General features: G+C 42.6%; 1 protein-coding gene across 1 annotated transcript in view; it reads right to left on the reverse strand.

The window, feature by feature from the left end:
- Window positions 1-7,277: 7,277 nt before the first annotated feature.
- ERICH1 (glutamate rich 1) overlaps window positions 7,278-27,162 on the reverse strand; it is a 114,420-nt gene continuing 94,535 nt past the window's right edge. Inside the window, exons 4-6 of the mRNA XM_054988548.1 lie at window positions 19,687-20,064; window positions 16,459-16,653; window positions 7,278-7,742 (exon numbers count right to left, since the gene is read on the reverse strand). Of these exons, the coding sequence (XP_054844523.1) occupies window positions 7,669-7,742; window positions 16,459-16,653; window positions 19,687-20,064 (647 nt within the window). The 3' untranslated portion in view covers window positions 7,278-7,668. The remainder of the gene's footprint in view (window positions 7,743-16,458; window positions 16,654-19,686; window positions 20,065-27,162) is intronic.

The raw sequence follows: 27,162 nt of genomic DNA on the forward strand, positions 1-27,162 counted from the left end.
GTGAGCCCCTCTGGCATTTCCCCATGCGTGGGGTGCAGGGCTGCCAGGATGGCGGGATGCTTTTGACGGCTCCTTGCTAAGAGGGCAGGCGCCTAAGGGGATCCCCAGGAGCAAGGCCTAACCTCATGCTAGTCGGCTGGGGCGTAAAGGGTGCTTGAGGGGGGATCCAAGGCCTGGCTGCCGGGTTCCAGCCATTCAGGAGATGGCCTATACCCGGGGCAGTGGGGCTCGCCCAGACAGGCAAGGCGGTGGTCAGTGGTATGACCCCAGGGCTTGACCTGTACCGCTTAGTTAGCTCTTGCCGTGCATTACATTTATGGTCATTTTAATAAACGGCCCTTTATTCCAAGCCTGTGTCTGTCTCTTCCTTCCGGCTGGGGTTTCAATGCGGCTCTCCCAGCGCGGCAGAATGCCGCTGGAGCCGGGAGCCGTCCTTTGAAGCCCCGCCCAGTGGAACGGAGACAGTCTCCCTTCCCAGTCATCCGGGGCTTTGCTGGGGGGGGGGCAGAGCCAGGAGCCATTTGCTGGCTGCTCCGCCCTTCCCCAGCTCCAGTCTCTTCAATCGCTCGGCCCACGCACCTCACCCTGTTTTTAGTGCAGGACTAGCTGGCTGCTGGGCTCAGAGCCAGGTAGGAATTTTTCCCTCTTTTCCCTGATTGGCTGTTGGGAAGGGGTTTTTTTTGCCTACCTTGCACTAATGGCAGTGGTTGAGTTGTTGTTGGGTTGTGCTGTTTAATTAATAGTTGGCAGGAGATTTTGGGAATAGGGTGCGGGCCGGTGAGCCCCTCTGGCATTTCCCCATGCGTGGGGTGCAGGGCTGCCAGGACAGCGGGATGCTTTTGACAGCTCCTTGCTAAGAGGGCAGGCGCCTGAGGGGATCCCCAGGAGCAAGGCCTAACCTCATGCTAGTCGGCTGGGGTGTAAAGGGTGCTTGTGGGGGGATCCAAGGCCTGGCTGCCGGGTTCCAGCCATTCAGGAGATGGCCTATACCTGGGGCAGTGGGGCTCGCCCAGACAGGCAAGGCGGTGGTCAGTGGTATGACCCCAGGGCTTGACCTGTACCGCTTAGTTAGCTCTTGCCGTGAATTACATTTATGGTCATTTTAATAAACGGCCCTTTATTCCAAGCCTGTGTCTGTCTCTTCCTTCCGGCTGGGGTTTCAATGAGCCCATTCCTTTTTTCAGTGAAGGCCTAATTCTTTTCAGTAAGGTGGTAAAACCAAGGAAGCATCACTTTAGAGGGCAGGAGAAGGCTCACATGATTCAATGCTCTTCTGTACAAGATCCAAAGGAGTTAGCCGTGTTAGTCTGTAGTAGCAAAACAGTAAAGAGTCCAGTAGCACCTTTAAGACTAACCAACTTTACTGTAGCATAAGCTTTCGAGAATCACAGTTCTCTTCGTCAGAAGAAGCTTATGCTACAGTAAAGTTGGTTAGTCTTAAAGGTGCTACTGGACTCTTTACTAATTTGCTTCTGTACAAGAAATTCTCTATACCCTGAAAACTAGATGTTATGCATATAGCATCTGTTGAAAGAATATTTTTGTATGGAAGAGCATATGATTATATGAGTACCTACCTCCAAGCCAAAGGAGTACAGTCTAGCCACAGCTCAACCACTTCAGTGAAAACTGAGGGTTGATTCTGACATTATTATTGGCTTGACTCCATATGATTGATTTATTATAGACAATGGGCATGGGTAGGATATAGTGATGGTATTGTTCTTTGAGATGTATGGATTTTAATGTTTGTATTCTGTTGTGGTTTTGGTTTTTAATGTATTTATATTTTAATATTGTATTAATTGGTTTTAATGTATGTAGTTACATTAATTTTATATTGTATTGTATATATTTGTTGTAAATCACCTCAAGATCTAAACATGGTGGAGAGGTGGTATATAAGATAAATAAATAAATAAAACTACTCGAGTCAACTATAGAGCAAGAAATCTGTATTCAAAGTTTTTTGTATTGTGAACCTTTTTCTCACACTGTAAGAGTTGAGATTAACATTGTTTTTGTCCTGTTGCTTTCACCCTGATTAATGAATGTCCTCCTGAGAGTTCTTGCATAAACCACATGCCACCCACTGATTTGTCTTGTTTGCAGCTAAGAGCCCCACCAGCATCTGATGAAGCAGACAATAAAAATTTACGGCTTATAAACAATAATTAGTCTTAATGGTGCCATTGCAGCTCGATTTTGGTGCAGTAGTTAAAGAGTATTGGACCAGGGTCTGGGAGACGCAGGTTTGAATCCCCACTCTGCCATGGAAGCTTGCGGGGTGACCTCGGGCCAGTCACATTCTCAGCCTAATCTTCCCTAACAGGACTTTTGTGAGGATAAAATGGAGATGTGGAAAACAATGTTGTAAGCTGCTTTGGGCTGCCATTGGGTAGAATAATGAGGTATATTTGTATGGAGCAGGATGTATGGTGAATGCACTATTCCAGTATAGATGAGACCTAGTAGATACAGGGTGGTGGTGGTGGAAAATGCTTTCAAGTATTAGCTGACTTATGGTGACTGCAGCTGGGGTTTTCCTGGCAAGAGACTAACAGAGGTGTTTTGTCATTGCCTGCTTCTGCAACCCTGGTCTTCTTCAAAGGTCTCTTATCCAATTACTAACCAAAGGTGACCCTGCTTAGCTTCTGAAATCTGATGAGATTCAGCTTGCCTGGGCTATCTGGGTCAGGAGATATGGCAGTAGGATTTATCAAAGAAGGCCAGTTTCCTGCACTTCTCCTCTAATGCTATGCAGTATCAGATTGGTGAGGTACAAAACTGCATGCCTTGCTGGGATATTACAGAAAGAGGAAATTGATCTGGCTCGTATAATAGTGATGTGGTTGGAAAAAAATGATGTGTCTATCCTAACTAACTCTGCTGGTTATGCAGTTCTTCGTGAAGCCCACACTGGTGGCTTGGGGGGAGGAGTTGCTATTATCCTCTGTACGTCCTTTAACTTCTGTGAACTCCTGGTACAAACTATAGTTGGCATTGACTGCATGCCCCTTACCTGGCTGCCTAGTTCCCCACTAAGCACCGAGTTGCCAGATGTGCTCTTGGACATGGTGGTGGCAAATTCTAGGTTAATTAAACATTCATACTGAACATTCCCCATCAGGGCTGGCCCATGATTTTATAGCCTCTTTGGATGCCCTGGGTCTCTTTCAAATTCTGATGGACCCAACACATGGAAGAGGCCATACCTTAAGACTTAATCTTTTGCACTGAGCCTTTGAGGAGAGACCTTCTTTTGGGATTGGAGATTTGGCCTGAATCATAGTCTGACCATTATCTACTGAAGGCAAAGGTGAATATGGCACCGACACCCTGCAAAAAGGGGACCCACTTAAAATGGCCCACCCCTGCGGACTCATGGAGCCTTCTGGATTCCAAAACACATACTCTTTTGAGGTCATGGTGGGAGGCTTGGGATGTGCAGCTGCTCGAAGTTATTGACAAGATTGCTCTTCATCAATCTCCTGTCACTGAGGCAGAAGCCAGCCCCATGGTTTACTATGGTAGCTGGGAGAAAGGTGGCATAATCTGGTGACTCCTGGAAACTGCTGGTTGGGCTTCAAATCAGCACTCTGCTGGTTTGAATCCCACTACTGTGATGAACTTAGCAGGTGGCCATGGATAAACCTCTTAACCCTAGCTTTCCAGCTGTATTGTTGGGATGATAACACTGACTTCGTTCACTGCTCTGCTGGTCTAGAAGAGTGGCATATAAGTGCACTGTTATTATTATTGAGCTGCTGTAGCATAGCAATTAAGTGGTTAGGCACTCTGCTGTTTTGAATCCCACTACTGCCATCAACTCAGCAGGGGGCCTTGGGTAAGCCATTCCTCTCGGCCCCTACTCCCCTGTAGTATTGTGGGGATAATGATAACACTGGCCAATGGTCTTCATTGCTACTCTGTACTATGTTGGGTTAAGCTTGCAAATGTCCATTGTGCCACAGTGTATGTGTGCAGGAATAGCATGGATGACATAGAACGAAAGTAAACAGAAATCCTCCTGCCTTTGCCCCATTTCCCCTGTTCTCTGGGTGGCTTCACACAAAGAACAAAGACAGGAAGAAGGCAGTGGCGCGCATAGGCTCCTGCTAACACCCCACGTAGGGGAGAGGAAGGTGGGCAAGCAGCTGTGCGGGAAGCTGATGGAGCAACCAGCAGGGCTTTTTTTCAGCTGGAACGGTGGAACGGAGTTCCAGCACCTCTTGAAAATGGTGACATGGCTGGTGGCCCTGCCCCCTGATCTCCAGACAGAGAGGAGTTTAGATTGCCCTCTGTGCTGCAGCATGGAGGGCAATCTAAACTCCTCTCTGTCTGGAGATCAGGAGCAGGGCCACCTGCCATGTGACCATTTTCACCCAGGGCGATTTAAACTTTTAAAAACTCCCTCCTTGTTCCAGCTGACCCAAAATGATGTCATTGTGCAGTCATGAGTTCCACCACTGAGTTCTACCACCTCTTTTCCCAGAAAAAAAGCCCTGGCAATCAGCAGAGGTGGCAGCCACACAGCGGGCTGTGAGGGAATCACTCCGCCATCTCCCAGAGAGCCCATGCACCTCTGTCTTTGAAAACTACAGTTGCCAGATTAAACTGACTCACTGAACTTGCATTTCAACCCTTGCCCAGTATTCCATTTCACCCTAAATCTGAACCTTTACTAGCTCAAAAACAGGTAATTAGCTGTGGCACCTTTGCAAAGTTTTTTTGCTGATAAAATAATACAATATGCTGATCTGGATGTCGGTTGTATTACAGGCCAGGCAGAACAAATGCTGAACATGTCTGGCCTACTAATGGATCATTTTGACGCAGTTACCATGATGGATACTGACAGGATCCTGGGATCTGTGAAGGCTCTGGATCCTTGCCCATCTTGGCTACTAAAATCATGTAAGGATCACAGAAATGAGCTCTTGATGTCTATCATAGATCAGTCACGAACTTAGGGCACCTTCCCTTGGCCGCTAAAGGAGGCAGTTACCTGTCCACTACTTAAAACATCCCTTGGAAAAAATGATTTGGCCAATAATTGCCCAGTCTCTAATCTGCCCTTACTAGACAAAGTGATTGAGAAAGCAGTAGCAGACCAATTCCAGGTCTTCTTGTATAACTCTTGCGCTCTGGAACCTTTTCAATCTGGTTTTAGGCTGGGGCATGGGACAGGGATGGCTCTGGTGTCTTTAGTTGATTACCTCTGTCTGAATGTGGACAAAGGCCAAGCTTCTTTGTTGCTCATCCTCAATCTATCTGCAGCCTTTGATATAGTAGACCATCCTATCCTGTTGAAGCGTTTGGAGCAGAAGTAGGTATCAGGGGATGTGCTTTGGACTGGTTTAAATTGTTCCTCATGGAATGGACTCAAAAAGTTTCCAATAGACCAGCTGCCTTGTGGAGTTTCACAAAATGCAATCTTATTCCCCATGTTATTTAGCCTCTATGTAAAGCATTTAGGAGAAATCATTCATAGCTTTGGACTTGGATGTCATCAATATGTGGAGGTCACCCAGCTCTCTATCTCTCTTTCCAAATTCCCTGATAACGCAATAGAGATCACTGCGGTGGTCAAGTGGCTGAAAGCAAACAAACTGAAACTGAACCCAAACAAGATGAAAGTGATGTTGGCTGGGAAGTTGGAGATTTTGAAGGACATTGTCCTCCCCACTTTCAGTGAGGTTCAGCTAAGCCTGCTGACTCTGTTAAGAGTCTTGTGGTTATATTGGATCCAGCATTGCTGCTGGACAGACACTTGCTTCCAACTCGGTCAAACCCAGAAGATGGTCCCCTACCCTGACCCAGCCTATCTGGCCACGTGGATCCATGCCACGGTAACATCAAGACTAGGCTACTGTAATGCACTCTGCTTTCATTTGTAGGCAGTACGCTGAATATTTTACATAAAAGGTCCTGCCAGACCAGAGCTGTTATCATTATCGAATACATTCCCACTATGCTGAACATGTCCCAGTCAATGGCCAGTCTGAAATTACTTGCTGATCACAGCATTGTCAAGGCAGGAGAGTAGTGACTATTGAAGCAAACCACTCTCAAGACTAATAGTCAGGATTAGGATGTGAGCTGGGGATTTAGGTTATATCTTGGTAATGACATACTGCTGCAGCTTTAGAACACTGGTGAGAATGTTTACTCTGCTCACTTTTCTGTGGGCATTCCACTGTTGGAAGACATTCAGAATTACTACGTTGGGTGACCACATGCAAAGGTAGGAAATGTTTCGTATACATCTGATAATTGTGTATGGGAGGAGATTTTGGCAAGAATGGATCACAAAAGCTGCAACTGCTGTAATTCTGCGCAATTATTAGCCTTGCATCTGGTCACCTTGCCACTCTCTGCTGGCAGCTCTCTAATTCACTTGTATAATCAGAAGAACATTGCAATTAGGAAAGGATAAGCAGGTGCTAATTGTTGAGAACATTATTGGAGCTTGCCTGAATGTTTCTGAAAAGCAATCAAAATCTTTATGTACAGATAAATCGGCTAGCAAAGTAGTGTGATGGAATTCAAGCTGAGGGAGGGTAGACATCGGGGACTATGCAGACCATTCACTTGGTGTACAAAATGAGCCTGAATAGCACAAATAAAGAAAGAATTCTTTACGCACTGACACTTACCCTTGATTATATGCTTAGCAATGCCACCCTAAGGACACTTTCCTCTGAGTAAGCCCTATTGAATAATATGTGATTTATTAAAAATGACAAGATTGGAATTGCTCCCTAAATGTGGTTGCAGTGGGCAAGTCCTGAGAAATGACTTCCCAAACTCTTCTTCCCGTTCATTGCATACAATCACAAAACCTATAAGATTCACATGTGGACTTGTTATAAAGGATACCATTAACAACTAGCCAGGATGCTTTCTATTCAGTGCTTTAAAATGGTTGACAACAATGGAGTTTTTAATAGTATCTGAGCCTGTAGAAAGGAGAATTGATCCAATAGGGCACTTGAAACACTTGTTCATCATAGCAAAGTAAATCAGAGTTAAGGATAGCATACTATTTTTCTATCCCAGACTTCAAAGGCTTGCATAGTTATCCATGTCTATATGGATGCAGGAAGTGGTCCATAATGTGACTCCTATTGGGACACCAGTGAAAGAATCACACCCCAGTGTTGCCAAGCATTTAAATTTCTCAATCGCTTCATCCTGATACATTAAAAGGGATAGAATTGTATAAAGAACAATATGCAAATATATAAAAATAATTTTATCCTATATATTTTATATACAAAAAAATGCATTCTGACATCATGTAAACAAAGAATAACAGTAGTTGGAAATAAAACTTCCATTTTTCCCAGGCCACAAATTTTTTTTGTAGTTATGAAATACCTTTTATGTACATGGTTCTTCTTTGTATTAATACGGCCATAGTAATAAACTGGAGCTCCCTTTAAAGAGTAAACTTAGTTCTATTTTCCTCTCAACCTCATGGACTAAAATTAAAAGTCTTTCTAAAATTGATCATTAACTTGACTAAGCCATCCATATATATTTTTTAAGGCTGGTGTCTTGGTGAACTTGCAACCCACTCGAGTAGCACTGAACCTTCCTAAATTCAATTCCAAGTCTGTGTATTAAATTTAAACTCTGTACAGATGGAGGTGCACATGAACTTTATTTCCTGTTCTTCCCAGGAAGGATATCTGTAATCCAGTAGAGAAACAGCAAAGAAATTGCCTTGGCATCATCTGCAAAGGAAAAAACAAATTCTGCATGAAATGTCAATAAGATTGTTTTCGGTCAACATATTTCTTAAGATCAAATGAAAAAACAAGATAAACATCTGTTTCCATTTTGCTATTAAATATGGTATGTGTGTGTGTGTGTGTGTGTGTTTGTAGGAGGGGAGAAGCACCTACACCCTGGAGCTATAATAGAACCAAACAAAAAAACCCTAAACTCCTAAACCCCAAACTCCTAAAACAAACAATTGCAGCTATGAACTAAATGGCTTCTATGAGAGATGACTATTGTGAGGTATAGTCATTACACATAAGGGTGGTGGGACAGGACTTTAATTCAAATCTATTTTATATATTTAGAAAATGTATATGCCGCCTCTCCAGTGACTTGCTCAAGGCCAGTCACAAGTAAAATTGATTGTTCACAGTCAGTAAAATAGTACAATAAAATAATAAAACAACAGCCTAATGTTGTGGTTAAGAGTGGCAGGACTCTAATCTGGAGAGTCAGGTTTGATTCCTCACTCCTCCACTTGAAGCCAGCTGGTTGACCTTGGGTCAGTCACAGCTCTTTCAGAGCTCTCTCAGCCTCACCCACCTCACAGGGTGATTGTCGTGAAGCTAGGGCATAAAAGCAACTTAAAACATTCTTCAGAAGCTTAAAATGGTAAGTCATGCGGGGAAGCAGATCATCAAAACAGCTTTGAAGTATCATCTTGGTTAGGAGAGCAACCTAAGCAGGTCTCCTCAGAAGTAAGTCCCATTTTCCACAATGGGGCGTGTTTGCAGAAAAGTGTTTTTAGCACCCTATGCTGATTATCAGAGCATTGGTCTCCCCATCTTCTCACCTTTCCCTTTTTGTTTCAAAGTACAATTCTGCTGCTTGTCAGTCATTCTGACATCATACCACCTGCCTTTCATCAGCTACTTTTCTTTGCCTGGATGAATTGAAATGTCACTTTCTTTACTTCTAAGGCTCTTCAGGATCACACTCCTTTCTGTCACTCCCTTATTTTTTCTTCGTGTACCCCTCTTATTCTCTACACTCTGCTTCACATTATCTTCTGGTTAAGCTTCCCTTTCTTTTCTTGAGTCATTTGTTTCAGCTTCTGCGTTTGGAATACTCTGCCTCTTTGGTTTAAAACAGACAAGGTGCTGGGATCTTCTCAGTATCTTGCAAAATGTGATTACAGGCATGCTGTGCCCTACCTGGATTGGTATCAGACCAGGATCTATATATGAGGTAAGTTGGGGGAAGAGTATCCTTTTTTACCTACAGTTTTGCACAGGGGTCATTTCATAAAAAAAGAGCTGGAGGAACTCATTAGCATACCTAATTAGCATATGCCATGCCCCTGACATCACCAGAAGTGTGTCATTAGCATAACTGATTTGCATATGCCACAGTCCCTGACATCACTTATACTGGCTGTTTTGGACCCAATCCTGGCCATTCAGGGCCAAAATTGGGCCCAAAATGGCAAAAAGGGGCTGAAAATGGCCCCAAATGCTCAGGATTGGGCCACTGCTGAGCGGGAGAGTGATCCACCACCCAGCAGAGGCCCGATCTGGGCTGTTTCAACCCCAATCCAGGCCAAAACAGGCCCAAATGGCCGAGAATCAGGTGGGCGGGAGCACCTGACATGTGACCTCTTTGGGGAACTGACGGAACTGCGTTCCAGTACGTTCCCCCTCAAAATGAGCCCTGGTTTTGCAAATGGAAACCTTGTGCATGGCCCCTGCTTTGCTCTTTGAAAAGATTAGCATGGTGGCCAGGAGTGTTTTCTACCAGCTGCATCTGGTTTTCTTAGATATATTCAATTAGTTTTGATCAGGCATCTGACGAAGGGAACTTGATTCTCGAAAGCTTATGCTACAATAAAATTGGTTAGTCTTTTTGATTCAATTAGCCTGCAACTCTTAGCGTCTCCTATCTGTTACCGTGCCCATTCCACTACAGCAATCATGAAGGATCTTGGGCTTGCAGAAGCGCTGCAATCCATGTGTGGGAAGATACTGTTCGCTCCAGTGATGTACAAGTGGAAACATATATATTACAATGTCCAGAAATTAGTTGCACAAGATCTTGCACAAGCAGAAACACAAGTGGGGGATACAATAAGTCTGACTTAGCATGAGCAGTGACTGCAGTCTTTCCCCCCCTTGTGTTTCTGCTTGCCCAAGAGCTCTAGTACAAGCAAAATTTTTGCTCTAGATGCAACCCACTATTTGCAGAGGAATCCTTGCAACACTTGGTACCTTCTTTTCTTTTCCCTGGGGAATGCAAATATGCACCTAGTAAGAGTAAGAACAGGAAGAACATAGAATGACTCAAAGATTGAGTTCTAATACAAACACAACCCTCCTTTCCCCTCACAGTTAAACTCCAAATACTGAGACTGAGATGCTATAACTCTGCAACTAATGTATAACAACAGTAGAGTCATAGCTCCCTATGTAGCTAATACCTTGTCTTTCAAATACAATCACCATGGTTCTATAATTATACTTTTAAGCTGCCTCCTGTTTAATTTCCTTTTCTTTGAATACTGTTTCTTTTTTAATAGTTGGAGCACATGTGGGGAATCCAAAGTATGCATGGCAGGTGAAAGGTAACCGGAATGTCTACGGTTTGGAGAATTCACAGCTAAATGGGGGAGGAATTATTGGAGGACAGTTCTACCTTTTTTTTTAAAAGCCAGAAGTCGTTTTTAGCTCTTTAGTGGGTGATAATTTCCTAGGCAACAAGAGAGACAGCTATTTTTTACTTGATGCTTGCCAACAAAAAAGAAAATGTTAACAGGCAGACTTAAGAGAAGTGGGAACCCCAGAGGCTGTTCAGAAGAGGAATGACTACAAAAGGAATGGCTTTTTTTTAAAAAACCCTCTTATGCTCTTATGACTCTGGATATCAAATTCTAAGTGTTTCAATTGTCACTCAAATATATGAGGCTCCACCACATTCCTGCTTAGCTCCTCTTCAAAGCCACATGGGAAGTTGTTTTCTCCATAGTTGCCTCACTGTTCTCATTTCCCAGATGTTCTGGAAGACACGAAGTACCTGCCAGAAGAGACTCTTTCACATTCCTGATACTACCCCTCAAGTCCCAGACAGTCTGCTTTGTTCTATTAGAGCAGGAATGGAAAGAGCTGCTCGAAAACTGCAATATTAAAAACAACAAAAGCAAAATTCAAACTAAGGGAAAATGTTGTTCTTCAAAAATAAGCCATTTTCCAACAACAGCCTTCCAAAATTTTGGCCTAAATTCTTGTAATATTAAAGCAAGGGAGGAATTGCTGTACTTTTATAGTCAGATGAAGTGGCAGCTGTAATATTTTGAGCCTATTTCTGTTTCTGGTGGTTCTATAAAGCGACATCAGCTCCAGTGAATAATAAATCTTCAGAAGTACACCGAACAGGCAACTGACTTTCAACCTCTGAGCTGTCTGTTGCTGACCCATCAACTGTTTTTGGCTGGTAATGCACCCCATGAGAGAGTTTGTTTATTTTATGCATTTAGAACATTTACATCCTTCCTTTTTTCTTTTAAAAAGAACACAAAGTGGTGTGACCCAATAAATACAACAACAACATCATTGAAAACAGGGTCCTTAAGCAGTCCTGCAGCACCAGGTGGTAGAGGGAAAGGATCAGCTCCAACTGAGTTACTTGGAGCTGGATGGGTGGCCACTCAGAGCCCTACACCTCTGCTGCTGATACGTCCTTGGAAGGAGCAATCAGGACATTTGTCCACACTTGGCTTGCTTTTTCTTGTGACAGTTTTCGGGAATTGCTGGGGAGGCGCTGAAAATTGTCCAGCATTGAGACTAACAGGATGAAGAGGCCACCAGAACAGAATCAGTTGGCAACTAACACAGACTGCCTGCTTACACATGCCACATAGGAAACTTGATGGTCAGAACACAATTGAGCACCAGGAATTGTAGACTGAATGCTGCATGTGGCACAGGCAGCAAATCTCTGTGGGTATGAGCTGGAAATCTGCAGGCCTGGGCAAAGGCACAATGAAGACAAGTCCTTGTTTACCTCTCTTCCTAGCCCCAGCAGACCAGAGGGAAAGATCGCATCTAGGAAGAAGGGGTGTGTGCACACTGCCTCCCCCATGGGCTGACCACTACTGATACAGTGGACTGTGTGTTGTATACAGACCTGGGAAATTCCACATATGATTCTTATTGGCCATGAAGCTTAGTGATCAAGTTGTTCTCCCTCCATTTAACCATGCACAGAGTTGGGGTAAGGATGAAACGGGCAGCAGAAAGCATCCTCCTCCACCATGAATGCTGTCCTTGTAGGACAGCAGAAGACAGAGAGGTGTTATAGTTCTAAGGAATTATCTATCTACCTGCTTCCTCTCTTGCCAGACCCAGAATTTTCACCAACTTTCTTGGCCGAGGAACAGTCTTAAAAGGCATTTAAAGATCAGGACTTTTAAAAGGGATAATTTGCCTTTCAGTAATTTTTACATGTTGGTTGTCTGTTAGTTTTCAGAGTGATGTGCGGTGTTAGGAGAATCAGATATGCTGTAAACTACCATGCTTTCTATGGGACATGAGAAGAAGTGTTTACACCAGAACCAGATATGCAGAGCAGAAGAAGGCACGATCAGAAATAAAAGAAAAATAAACCATGACTTCTAAACATTCTATCGTGTATTCTCAGATACAGTGTATGTATGTTACCAAATGCTAGCCATTTTCACATGGGACTGCAAGGTTGGTGTGATCCCAGAATAAGTCTAATAAACAAACTGGAATGAAATAGTATTATTCAGGAAAGTTAAATGTCGAGTCTTTAACACTAACCCGACGTGGCGTAATGGATAAAGGCTGGACTAGACCCTAGGAGAGACCCTGAGCTTTTTGGAGGAAGGGCAGTATAAAAATGTATAGACAAAAAGTGATTCGGTCTCATTCATTTTTAATTGTCCATGGATTTTATTTATTCGTACCCTACTCTTTCCCCTAATGGAAACCCAAAGCATCTTACCTTATTTTCTCGCCCTCCATTTTATTTTCACAAGGTTAGGTGGAAAGAGAATGACTCATTGAAAATCACCCAGTGAACTTCCTTGCCTGATTGGAGATCTGAACCTGCATCTCTCAGATCCAAGTCTGACACTCTATCCACGATGTCATGTTGGATGCCAATGTGTAACACACACCAAAAGGGACAGTAGAAACAGGGCAATGGCTGATTCCACACACGTTGGATAATGCACTTCCAATCCTCCTTTATAGATCATTTGGAACAGATTTTTTCGTGTGCGGAACAAAAAATCCACCTCAAATGATTGATAAAGTGCATTGAAAGTGCATTATCCAACATGTGCAGAATCAGCCAATCAGTACGTTCTGCCACTTCTTGGTGCTATCCCCCACTTTGGGAAGAGTTACTCATGTTGTTAACATATTTTTTCCCCAGAAGCTCAGGAGATAAGATTGAGTTTGTTTTATAAAAATAAGAGACTAATCTTAACCTTAAGGATTTTTTTTTCATTGTGGAGAAATGACTTTTCCTTCTGAGACATCATGTCCCATCAAACAAAGGAAACAAAAACAGAAACAAAGGCAAGAAAGTCACACAAACCACGTGAGGTGAAATATAGATCATTATATTAAGAAATATATGATTAGAGTTATAGTAGAAGGCACATGATTAGTTCAAAAGAGATTTCATAAGGAACAGTTTAAGAATGCTTGAACAGCATGTTCACAGAATAAATGGCTATGGAGGCTGCTGATCTTTTATCAGTTCTCTGTTGTGAAATTAGATTAGGGTTTCTTGAAAGAAAAGAAGACAAAATTCTACCCATCAAAAAGGGATTTACAAACAGATATGTGAAGAATGGGTTTTTTAAAAAATGCAGAAAAGAATTCTGATTCTTGGCAGGAGGCATATGAGGAAAAAAACTCCTATGACATGTTCTGGAATTAGTAAAATGCTTTTAAGAGAAAGTTTTTACTCATGAAACATGTAGTATGACAATGTTTATTTAAGAAAAGCAATAGCATTTGAGAATAATGCAGTATTTACTCAAAGGGAAGACTAGTTTTTTTCCTGCACGTATACAACAGAAAAGCAGGGGGCATCTTCCATTTGCATACATGTTATGGGTATGCTGAACAATAATTTCTGTGTGTAACATGGATCAAAATATCTGTCTGGATCACCATTCCCAGCTGAGATTGGGAAGCACTCTTTGGCAATGGTTCTGTTCCTGCCTGCAGGGTGGGTTTCAGAAGGTGGTGCTGAGGCGCTGCTGCTCAGCCCCTTGGCCTTTGGCCTGCAGCGTCCCGCAAGGTGCCATCTTAACCTCTATGCTTTTTATCAATATGAAACTGCTGCATGAGGTCATCTGGAGATTTGGGCTAGGTTGTCATCAATATGCGGATCATACTCAGCTCTATCTTGCACTTTTGGCAAATCCCAAGGAAGCTGTAGAAACCCTGAGATGGTGCCAGGAGGCAGTTCTGGCGTGGATGTGGGCTAGTAAACTGAAAACCTACAAGAGAGAAGTGCTGCTGGTGAGTGGAAGGACTCATCTGGGATTTAAGGGGTCACCTACTCTTGATGGGGATGGAGTATCCTTGAAGGAACAGGTCTGTAGTGTGGACCTCTTGGACCCAGGCCTACTGCTGGATAAACAGATGGCAGAACAGGCCAGGGGTGCCTTTTATCAGCCTTAATAGGTTAGCCAGCTGTGGCTTTTCTTGGGCAAAGAAAATCTGGCCACTGTGGTGCATGCCCTGTTTACATCTAGGGTAGATTACTGCAATATGCTGCCCTTGAGAATGGTTCGTAGGGACCATATAACTCCAGTCTTGTCCCATCTACACTGACTCCCAATCTGTTTCCAGGCACAATTCAAGGTCCTGCTGTTGACCTTTAAAGCTCTGTGTAGTTTAGGAACAACATTCCTGAAGGACTGCCTATGAACTTACCCTATGATCTTTATGAACCACTACAGTCATCTTCTGAGCCCTGCTTCAGGTGCCCCACCTTCTGAAATTAGGCAGATGGCAACTTGGGAGGAAGTTCTTGGTTGTGGCACCAATACTGTGGAACTCTCACTCCAGGAAAACTCATCTGTACCCACTTTTGACATCTTCCACCAGCAGGTGAAGACATTTTTGCTTCCTTTGGCATTCCCTCAGTGATCGCTCCTTCCTAGCCAATGTTTTAATTGGTTTTAGTTGTTTTAATGATGTGTTTCTTGTTCATTTTAATGGTTTTTAAGACGTGATTTTATTATGTATGTTTTAATTTGTTAGCCACCTTGGAGGCCCTTACAAGGGCAGAGAGTCTGGGTAAAAAATCTGCTTTGGGCTGCCTGGAGCCCATGTAGCTGGCCTGCTTATTTGCCTGCTGAATAAGATGGCTCTCTGACTTTCTGAAAGGGGGAAGGGTCTGGCCAGCTATAAAGGCTGTTGCCATAGCATTCCAAAGAGGTAGGGTTTGGTTGTTGCATATTCTCCTGAGCAGGGGGTGGGGCAAAACCATAAAGCTCAGGCACTTTTTATTACCTGTTTCCCACGAGTGCTGTATAACAGAGCTTTTATTGTACTAATACTTTAATGTTTATTTTGTATTACACTTGTATCCATTCCGCTTTCCAGTGAGCTAAGACCGGCAAATGGTTCATTTCTATGTCATGCAGATCACAGAATGTTGCATTCTAGCAACCATCTGCAACCGGATTACCCTGTGTGGACAAGGTGATGTAGTGGGGAAAGACTGGTATGCCACAATAGCACAATATCCAATGATGTGGAGAGAGAGCCTATTATCAAGTGCTTCTAAGCTAAACACTGGGACTAAAAATGCACATTAATGATGTTTAGAAGATAAAAGAAACATCCCATGATCTTAGAATCCTAAGCTGAGAAAAATACTTCACACATTCAGAAATGAGAATGCAAATAAACCCTCCAGCATTTCTTAGATGAAAACAAGGATGCTTTTGAGTGCTTGTAACACATCTGTTCTTAAACCAGAAATCAATACCTGAGACTCCTTCTCCCACTAGGATGCAATGCTAAAGGTTCTTCTTTGTCTGCTACACACTGTATCCATTTACTCTACAATAGTCTACACTGGATACAGAAGTATTGTTAAGATATAAGATAGACAGGATACAGAAACCCCTCATTGGAAGGGATCTTTTTAAAACTTCAAAATAGCTACAAGGGAGCCCTGTAACACAGGAGATTGAGATACAGCGAGATAGGAGGGCACTATCCCTTTTCAATGCCATTTTTCTGATGCAAATCCCAACAGTACCTGCTTGCTCTACCACAGAGGAAAGGTACAGGTATCTTACACATACCTGTCCATCCTCCCATTGCAGGCTGAGTAACAGCTTTGATGGAGGTGGGTTACAGTCCCGATCCAGTTCTGGGTTTCACAGTTGCTTGTAATAGCCAGAACCTGGGGAATTTGATCACATCTATATTCCTAAGTGTTATCTAATTTGATGTGAAGGAATTGAAAATAATGGTTTCATTTTTAAAAATTTAATCTCATTGTACTCAGCCAAGCTTCTTCATGTGTTTGCCCTCTCCTGTTTTGTGAATCAAGTATCCAAAAGATTTATACAAATAGTAAATACGGATAGAATGTCTGTTAGGAATAGCCTTGCTACATGCTGATCAGCAAAGAAGGGAACAGTAGCAGCCTGATTGTGTGCGCTCAACATACCAGGAGGCATCGCTGAATGCATCTGGAACTCTTCCATGGCACCCTTTAGTCTTTCTACATCCTGCAGAAGTACAAGGGATTTCATCTGGTGCAGCAGAGTGATGTCTGAGGAAGCCACGCGATGAGATCCAAGACGCTGTAAAATCTCATAAATGATTTCTGAACTCACTGATGATTCCTCACATTTTGATAGCTCTGAAGAATAGAAAAAAGAACAGACAGCTTTATCTGTGAATGTTTTCTTTATACAGAGTGCATTTATTCTATCTTCACTTTTAACAGTCACTTTATAGTCCTTATTCTAAATCTACAACAACATAATCCTCGTTCTATACTGACAGGTGGTCTAAATGACACAGAAAAGGATATACCAGATCTGAAATTTAAGAAAGAGGACTGTGATACACCCACCAAAATATATCTGTCCCATGTAGCCAGAAAAAAGAGTGCTTAAGGCACAGGCAACATCCAGTTTGTAACAAAACAGTAATACAATAGGAACATCATACATGTGTATACCTAATTGTACACTCACAACAGGTTCTGGCTAACACCCAGTTCCTTCAACCCATTATTGTTGATCATGCCATTACAAAGTCTTTAAGCTTTTAAAGCAACATACAATGAAAGAGATTCTCCAAGAACAATATTAGTATTCTGAAATGTTTACATTATAGCAAATCAATATGCTCAATGTTGAATAAAGGGAGGCCATGTGTTTGAGGTCCAAGAGGGAAAACAATTGCCTCTCATCTTACAGTCATCCCAGCCATATATATATATATAGATACACCTATATCTATACACCTATACATATATTAAATACACCTATATCTATACACCTATCTATCTATATTTAATTGTATTGCCTCTGGAGAATTCCTATGAAAATGTAAAATATTCAGTCACTGACATGGCTGTATGCTATTGACTCACCTACCCTTCCTAAGAGCGACAAGATTAACTGGCATTTTAGGGGATAATTTTTTGCATGCTTTATGTTGTATCCTCTGTATGTGTGCATGCGTGTACGTTGAATAAATAAGCCTAGTCCTTGAACAGTTAGGCCATAACAAAGGATGGTTGGAATATGATTGGTTCGGGGGGGGGGGAGAAAAATGGGGATGGGAGTTTTGATGTTGCCACCAATACTGTGACATCATTTCCAGCACAAATGTATTCAGGATTAGCCATAAAATTAGGTGAATCCTAGAGCATCATACTGTTGTAATCACATCACTTTGAGTTTATGCCACAAATGACATTGCAGCGTCAGTGTGATGCCAATCAGTTAAGAAAAAGCAGCAAACTTACAACTATATCAATGACCATACTTTTTATTGACAATTCCTGGTGAAATGTTAAACCACAGCAGAAGCAGGGGAGTGAGTGACCTTGCCCTAGCCATAGTTGGTTCTCTTGCTCTTGTATTATAAATATTTATATTTTTTGGGGGGGGGGAAACCCTATTATATCAGATACAAAGGTGAACATGAAAACATTTCCTCCCCTTTATGACTGGTTACTTTTCAGTACCTTTCACCCCATCTTTCACTTTACCGGTTACTGCTTTCAAAAACCATTTTAGCTCTGTGTGTGTTTAAATCTGTGGTCTGGAGAGAAAAGTGCCAATGTTAGGCTTTTACAATTTGTGACAAGTTTAGTTTGATCTAAATCGGAATTCAATACAACTGCTTCTAAACCTGCATGCGAATGACAATTTTATTTCAAAGTTACATGTGTGTGTGTTTTTAAAACTTAGAAACAATTTAAACAAAAGGTCAGCATGGTGGTCACTTGAAATTCACAGAGGATCTTTTGTGCAGCTAGTCATTACTGTGCAATGGCTCACCATGAAAATCCGGAATGTTTCTGGCATAACACTGTAAGCACTAGAATGAACAGTCTGCAACGTGCATTTGCACTGGTGGATCTGCTTGGTGAGCTACTGATGATTAAGAGTTTGCTATATGAGCACATGGGGTTCAGATTTCAAGCTGCCACCATTTATGTGAATAGGGTCTTGACATTTATGTGTGCTGTCAACTCAGTGCTGGCAACCAGTGAGCGATTTAGGGGGGGATGCGCAAATAAGTGCTTGGATGCTGCAACGTAATTGCCAGTATGGTGGGGGAATCATAGAGTGTCACCCTGATATAATGACATCACTTCTGGGGTAGCACTGGAAGAAATATTGCAGTGTCAGAATATCTATCCTGCTCCCCTCCACCCCCTGCCTGCCAGCACTGTACTGCATAGCAGCAAACAATCAGGGCTGCTGGTGGGAGGTTTTCTGCCATTGTGACATACATTTATATAGTGGGGTGGATCCAACCATCCTCCAAGCAGCTGTCCTCTGGCTTAATGTATCTTCCTATCATTTAAGTGGCTCTTTCCTCCAATGGAAGAGCCACTTAAGTGGGAGAAATGGTCCTGAGGCTGGAGGAAGGCTTCAAATTTGAGCCAAAAGGAAAGGCAGGGTACAAATACTTTAACAAATAAACTAACTTTGCTCAGTGGAGTGGTAGGATAGGGGTAGGATCCCCTATGTGGTGAAAAGTGCCATCAAGTCATAGTTGAATTATGGTGACCCCTGCTAGACTTTTCAAGGAATGAGACTATCAGAGATGATTTCCCACTGCCTGCCTCTGAAACCCTAATCTTCTTTCGAGGTCTCCCATCCAATTACTAACCAAGGCTGACCCTGCTTAGCTTCCAAGATCGGACAAGATTGGGCTTCTGAGCTATCCAGATCAGCGATATAATTATATACACATCTATATTTTAGTAGTTTAAACAGAAGAGAGACATGTCAGCCCTAAATGCATTTAGAAAATATTCTATTGAAATAAGTGGAATGTATATCCTTTTATACTTAGGCATTTATCCTGGTAGCATGATTCAATTTAGATGCCAGTACAGAAGCAAAAACACTGTGACTTTCATTTGTAGAAAACCCCTTTAATACCTTCCCATGTGCTGTTAGGAAGTCCTTAGTATCAAAGAACAGCACCAACTCCTGTTTGTATCTCTATAAAGGCCTGTCAAGTTTCCCACATCTATTGCCTCACTGGTGGCAGAGTTGTATCTCTGGCTCAGCACAGCAGCACATACATTCAGTCCAGTAAGAAATCTATGTAGGTTTTAACTAGACAAAGACAGGATAATTATGTATTTCTTGTACTGCATGTCAACGTTACTGATGAAGAGGAGGGGAGATATACCTACTGTCAGAAAAATATAATTCTTGTGTTGCTTGCAAAAAATCCAGAATATCATCTGCTTTTTTGTCCACATCTTCAAAATTTGTTCCTTCTTCCCTCTCAGGTCTATATGTGAAATCTATAGCAGTTGATTTTGATAGCAACCCAGACGCTCTCATCTTTGCTTTTTGCCGTTTCTTTTTCATTTTCCTCTTTTTGTTTCGACTTAAAGCTGGGCCATCTGCACGCTCCAGCTGTAAATTATCTTCGGTTATGTTTTCATGAATCCCACATTCCACTTGGCCTTCATGAGAATTATCAGTGTTTTGCAAAACATTCTTTTGTTTCTTCCTTCTCTTTTTTCGAAGGCGCTTTTTCATGGGTTGCCCTTGATAATTCTCTTCTGTAGGTTTAAAAGAAGCATGAAAGTTATAAATAAAATAGGCAGTAAGAAATTATTCTGATCAACACTGATAGCAATATTCATTTCTTCCATTTCTTTTTAAGTATCTCTGATAAAATACAGGTGCAGAGAGTTTGTTGCATTGTTAGTTATTATTGCTTATTAATATAGCACCCTCAAGCTTACAATCTAAGTTTCAACAATATGAACACACAAAATGCACTGAGGGAGAAAAGTTGGAACAGTAAAAGAGGAGTTAATGTGAGCAAGAGACATTGCATTTACTGAATAGGCTTTGCAGTAGTAGGGCATGAGAAGGAAGGGGTAATAACAGGTTGATTCAACATTGCCTGTTTACTTTCTTTTCCTTTTTTTCCCCTCTTATCTTTTTTCTTCTATCGCATATGTTTTTCTTTCTCTATTCCTTTATGTAACTTTGAATGTTATGTATGTGGCCTAGGCCGTTTCCACACGGCTTACCGCTGCTTGTAACAACCCAGAAGATCGCGCAAAAACGCGGAAGATTGCGTTTTCTCACGCAAGATTTTCGCGACGTCATGTGACGTTGCGCAAATCTCGTGCGAGAAAACGCAATCTTCCGCCATATTCCATGGTAATACCCTTATTTGTGCCTTAAAACTACTTCCTGTCTTAATTAATAGCAATTCTTCTTATGTCCTAACTATCTACCATCTCTTATAAGTCCCAGGAATTCCTAGATACTGCTATACATTCACACTCACACTTCATTAAACAAATCCACTTATTTCATATCCTTTGTAAGACTGATTTCAATGCTTCAGAGACAGCATGGAGGTCTCCAAAAAGCACTTCTGGCAGCAAAACCCTGTACTTCACTGAAAAGCATCCTACCCCATGCAGCATCCCAAACACAAGCATCTTTAGGTTGATGCCATACATGGGGACAGAAGGGCTTTGATAGCTTGTAGGAGACAGTAGGTCCCTAAATTGTTTTCATTTAGAAAAAGAAATGAATGCACAAGCTATCAAATGAATGGCACAGGGCCCTCAATGGAGACCTTCCCACCCATTATCCAGCCTCTTCTGTGTCACACATGCACCACACTGGGCTGGCCATCACTAATAATGGGCAGTCCACATTCACTTCCCATACTGATCCAGCCACTTCATTAATCCCAGGCTCCTGGCCTGTGCAATTCTTGTACCCAAAGTCAGAGTGCTGTGAACTCAACCTCTTTCTAGGGATAGGTCTATATTTACAAGTTCCAGCATAGTTGAGTGTACAAGAGGCACAAAAGATAGAAACTGCATTTGATCCCAGTCATTCTGGTTTAATGTCCAGACGCCCGGACATTTAATTTCCATTGACGCCCTCATGGCAGGCCCATTTCCTTCCCACCCTTCTGGGAGCTGGTTGTTGGGGTGTATTTCTTCCTCCCCCGCCTTACTTTAGAGTGGCAAGGTAGTTAATGTGGGCAAGGGAAACAACTAAAACTGGCTACTGTTCCTGCTATGCTCTAATGCCAGTGCTTGAAGGGCACAACCTACATCAAGGGTGACTGATCTCCTCCCAGGAAGATCCCTTCATGTTCTAGGCTCCCTCTCTGTTTTTTGATGCATCTTTCTAGCTGAACATCCCACTGAAAGTCACTGGTGTTGAGAAATAACAGGCTTCTCTCAACTGCTATTTATGATGCTCATATTTTGACAAAGATGTGTGTGTGAGAGAAAGTGACTTTCATGAGTATGAGTACACAATGCCTGGAAATCTCTGCTTGTTTCTAGGACAGGAAGGTGGAGAAACAGATCCCCAGACAGAGCCCCAAGAAATCAGTTTGTTTATTTTTGATTGATTGATTGCATTTCTAGACTGCCCTCCGCATCGGATGGGCTCAGGGCGGTGTAACAACATACAATTTATAACATAAGTTTAAAACAATAAAAACATTATAAATAAACATTTAAAACATTATTCCATGTAGAGATGGGCACGATCGGCATTACAATAAAAAAATACCCACAATAATGGTGTTCGCGCGATCAGGACCCAGCGGATCGGTTCCGTTCACGGCGACCGATCCAGCATTTGGGAGGGGGGCTTCATCGGGACTTGATTGGGGCCATCGGGATCTGATCAGGGATTCAGACACTCAGGCACCAGTAATCTATTCCCGGGGAAACGGAGCCAGGGGAATGCCTGAGCTGTGTTTGCCCTCCTTCTGTCGCCGTGGAAACCCGAATGGAAGCCCAGCTTTCCTTGATCAGCAGGGCTTCCTTCCAACCAAGGAGCAGCAACACACTCACCAGTTGGGAGAAAAGACCCAGGGGAGGGAGGGGGAAGGGGGTGTTCTGTAGCCATGGGCACTCCAATCTCATCCCTGCAAACCCTGATAGGCAGCTCTGACGGCCAAACACAGTCCTCCTGCCCCCCCTATCCTTATCTGTCTTGTTTGTCAAAACAAACTATGGGGATCCTGATGTTTGTGTGAGTGTGCGTATAGGAGAGAACAGAAAAGGGGGAGGTGGCACGGTGAGAGTTGAGCTGCCTTCCGTCCCAGATTTGTACTAATTGTGCACTTGGTGAAGGGATTTCTTTGTTTTGTTTTGGTTTTTGGCTTTGAATCCACATCCATAACACCCACACACACCCTTCCTTATCCCTCCGCATTGTCTTGGCACAGAATTTTTGTTTTGCTTATTAATATATGCGTAAAAAGGAGAAACGGTCTGCGGAGAGACCAGGTTTAAAGAGTAAAAGAAGGTGCTTCTGTAATTAAGGGGGAGAGAAACTTGTTTTGTGATTTGGAATCGGGAAAATCAGGAGTTAAAAAAACTTTGTGTCTCAGTACTTGTTGCTTGAGCTAGGGAGATAAACAGGCAGCGTGCAGTCTGGAAAGCACATGGAGGTTTCATACTGCAGCTTGAGGTTAACTTTTTAGCAAAAGAAATTGATAATATTTCCCCTAGAAAGGAAAAGCAAACAGTTGTGAGTGAAAAGGTGGCTTCCTGAGAAAAATATAAGCAAAGTGATTGGGGGTGGAAGGGGTTAAGAAAGAGAGAAAACAAAAACCCCTGGCTTTGAGAGCGGCTATCAGCTGAAGGTGTTTTGCGCTCCTCTCTGAGTTCATTCAGTGCGTTGAAAGAGTTAACACTGAAAAGAGATCTCTCTCTCCTCCTGGTTTCTCAGCCCAGCGACTGCATCCCTTTTGCAAGCAGTTGAGAATGAGAAGGGGGAGAAGTTAATGTGCAAAAGAAAATACAGCCGCTTTTAAACTCTCAGCTGGCTGGAACTCTAATTAGACAGGTGGTACAAATGATTTGGCTTTTTCATGACAAGGGTAATACTTGGTAAATAGAGGGCTCAGAGGAGCTGAGTGGGAGTGTTTGCACATGCCTGGCGGCTGCCACCACCCACCTTCCCACATAGCTGGGAATAGCAGAGCGCCCCGCTTTGGCATCCCCGATCCCCGGATCGGAAACGGGAGATGACCAGCGTGGATCGGTGATTTGGGGTCGTCGCCGGCGCGGATCCACGATCAGCTTGATCATTAATTTTTTTGGGATCATGCCCACCTCTAATTTCATGTGCAATAAACAAAAAGTTTGGGTAAACAAAGTGCAATAAATGTGCAATAAACAAAAGGTTGGGTAAACATAAACCACCTGCAGGCCATCAGTTGGCCAGTGATGTCACAATTAACACATGCGCAATTAAAAGCATTATCATAAACAAATGCCAATAAAAGTATAGTTCTTAATGGAGTAGAATAAAAGAATGATACAATATTATATGATGTGATGCTGTGCCTCTTCTCACTCTGCATATGCTGAAACTTTGTTCATAGCCTATGTTTATGAAAAGAACCTTCCCGTAACACGCTGAGACAACACAGATAGAAAAAAAGATAATGTAGGAGTCCAGGTGATTGTTTTTTAAATACTTTAAAATATTTTCACTGGCTTGGTTTATTGGGAACAAGTTGCCACTATCTGTCTGGCTCATTCCATGTTACTTCCCAGTCTTTATAATAAATTTGCTTTGAATACAAGGACTGTAATTTCATTTTGGCTTCCTCCCCTTTCTTGAGCTTTGTTATCTCTGAAACACTTCCTTTCTTTTAATACCAGCATCAGGCCTTCAGTCACTCCTTAGCTGACAGATGACTCACTGCAAAGCAGTTCTGATACTTTCTATGAAGGAGGTGGGATAAAAATACTCTGGGAGTTTAACATTGCAGCACAGCAAAGACCAAAATAATTTGTCCTATGTACCTACAATCAGAAGTGTTTCGTCTGCATGACATTTGAAATAACCATCTTTCATCTCTCAGGAAACAGGCAGATGGGAGATAAAATGAATGGCTGTGAAATATCAGCACTGAAAAGGCAAAAGTGAAATTGGAAAAGGAATTCTCAAAAGAAATAAGGCTTGAATGACATGGATATTAATCCCATTATACAACTCATGGGCTAACCTCCTCTTCAAAATTAGTATAATTCACACAAGTACATCTTTTTGTGTGTTCACATGCAGCATCTTGCCACACAGATTACTTATTTGCTTACTTTATAGCCCAGCTTTCTTACCAATAATCAAGATGGCTTACAAAATATAAAAACCATTCAGACAGACAGCATAGGACGGCCAATAAAAAACACAATAGGACTAGGATGACAGAATTTTAAAATAATAAAAATAAAAACTGTTATACAATTTTCTGCATGCTCCCACCATCCAGAATCTGGGCACTGTTTTTTTTGCCGCATCTGTGATCCTCACCATATTGTGATAGGTACTACATGAGTAATGATTTACAGCATTCTTTACATGACAACCACATGTGGGTAGTGTCTAAGTTCCTGAGGCTGGTAGTTGGCAGGAGACGTATCTTGGGGTTAACCATAGAGGTTTGTGTGAACACTAGAGTTTCGCCTGATGCAATGACATCATTTCCTGGTTACGCTGGAAAGGATGTCATAGCATCAGCATGATACCAATTGCCTCTCCATTTCCTCTAGTTTCCCTCATTGCCCAGCAGAGTGGCAGCAGTCAGAGCTGGTGGGAGATCTCCCTAGTGAATACAACCCTCTTTCAAGGACTTTCAGACATTTTCTTCAGAGACCTGTAGGGCATCAGAAGGATTGGGGGCTAATTTTAAAGAATTTCATCTGACTTCTTAAAGCGCATGATGGATGGCTAATAAACAGGGCTTTTTTTCAGCAGGAATGCGGTGGAACGGAGTTCCGGAACCTCTTGAAAATGGTCACATGGCTGGTGGCCCCGCCCCCTGATCTCCAGACAGAGGGGAGTTTAGATTGTCCTCCATGCCATGTGGCGCGGAGGGCAATCCAAACTCCCCTCTGTCTGGAGATCAGGGGGTGGGGCCACCAGCCATGTGACCATTTTCTCTAAGGGCAACCCACTGAGTTCCACCACCTCTTTTCCCAGAAAAAAAGCCCTGCTAGTAAACATAAAAAACATACTATACATTTAAAAAAAGTATACAATGAAGAGTCCCTTACATTATCAATGTACGATTTTTAATTATTGACCAATCTTGGTATCTTTCCTCCTTATAGACTGATCAAACTTACCAACCTACCTTCTAGGTTTTGTCAACAAAAATCTCCAAACTCAATGAAATGCCAGCAAGAAGCCCACATTGGATATGGGCCAGGGAAACACAAGATTGAAATCCAGTGAACTATGGATTTCACTTCCTGACCGTGGGCCATTCCTCATTTCTCATGGTTTATCCATCTCATAGGGTTGTTTTAAAGTGAGACAGCCTCCATACTTGCTGCTCCGACTTCTTTGAATAAAGGTTGATGCAAATGTGGTCATTCAAAATAGAGGCTGACTGAAATATACATTATCATGGTAAGAATTATTATATCTGTGTTCAGTGTTGGGAGAAATATGACAGAGAAGGTAAAAGATAAGAAACCTGATCAACAAGTACTTAAACTTGTGGAGGTTTTAGACAAAAGATACAGTCAAAATTGCTGTTCGGGTACTTAGCAGTGCTGGTTGCAACTTCATCAGTGCAACACCCAGAGGAACTAATCACTAGTAACAGAGATTCTTTCCTTAATAAGAAAACTCTCTGCCTGCAACTCAAAGTGGCACCTGCTTGTCTCATAACAATTTATAAATGGAAGATATTAATAAAAGTATTTTCAAACTGGATAAAAACCCAGTATGACTCTTGGAGTTTTTGTGATGTTCTAACAACTATTAGACACAGATTCACAGTGTCCTTGAAATTTATTTTTTCAGAGTATGATGATGAGATAAAAACTTCATAGACAAGGAGCAGGAAAACATGTTTCGTAGCAGTAGTTAAAATGAATAATTGTGATGAATTCTATACAAAGTATTAATTTATTTTATGCAGACATTATGTTTTTCTCCCTCTCCTCCCAATAGGGACTCAAAGCAGTTTATAACTTCGTTCTTTCCCTATGCCATTTTATCCTCACAACAACCATCCTTTGAGGTAGGTTAGGCTGAGAAGAAGTGACTGACCCAAGATCACACGCAGCAAGCTTCCATGTCACAGTGAGGATTCTGGGAGTAGATGGATTCAATGTATTGCAGATCACTTAGTGATAAAATATTTTACTTCACTTTAGAATGTCCCTGTGACTGCTGGATCTTGTCGTATTCTGCTACCAACAAGGTGGAAACGGATTTAGCGTAGTAGACAGAGACCCAAAACAGACGTGACGAGTTACCTCAATTCAACCTGGGTTTCCTTACCTCAAGGTTTGACGGGAAGTGTAGGCGTCCTTGCAGGTGCATCGCTGCATTTCTCCTTCCCCTGCTTGTGTGGCCTGGAGCTACATAGCCGCACGTGCTCTGCCTCCCCCCCCCCCATCGCACTGAGCGTCACTTCATCTCCCCCCCCTCGTCTGGCCCAGTCCCCGCAGTTTCTGGGCTGCGCGGCTTCTGGTGGGGGCCGGGCAAGTGAGGGGGAGATGCAACATGCTCCGGGAGCCTTTCCTCCCGCTCTCCCGGTGCAGCCCGGTGTCGCTCTGTGGGGGCTGGGCCAGGCGAGGGGGGGAGATGAAGTGACGTTCAGTGCAACGGGGGAGGAAACTCCACCCCCCTCG

Source organism: Eublepharis macularius, chromosome 1 (genome assembly GCF_028583425.1).
Source record: "Eublepharis macularius isolate TG4126 chromosome 1, MPM_Emac_v1.0, whole genome shotgun sequence".
NCBI classification, from domain to species: domain Eukaryota; kingdom Metazoa; phylum Chordata; class Lepidosauria; order Squamata; family Eublepharidae; genus Eublepharis; species Eublepharis macularius.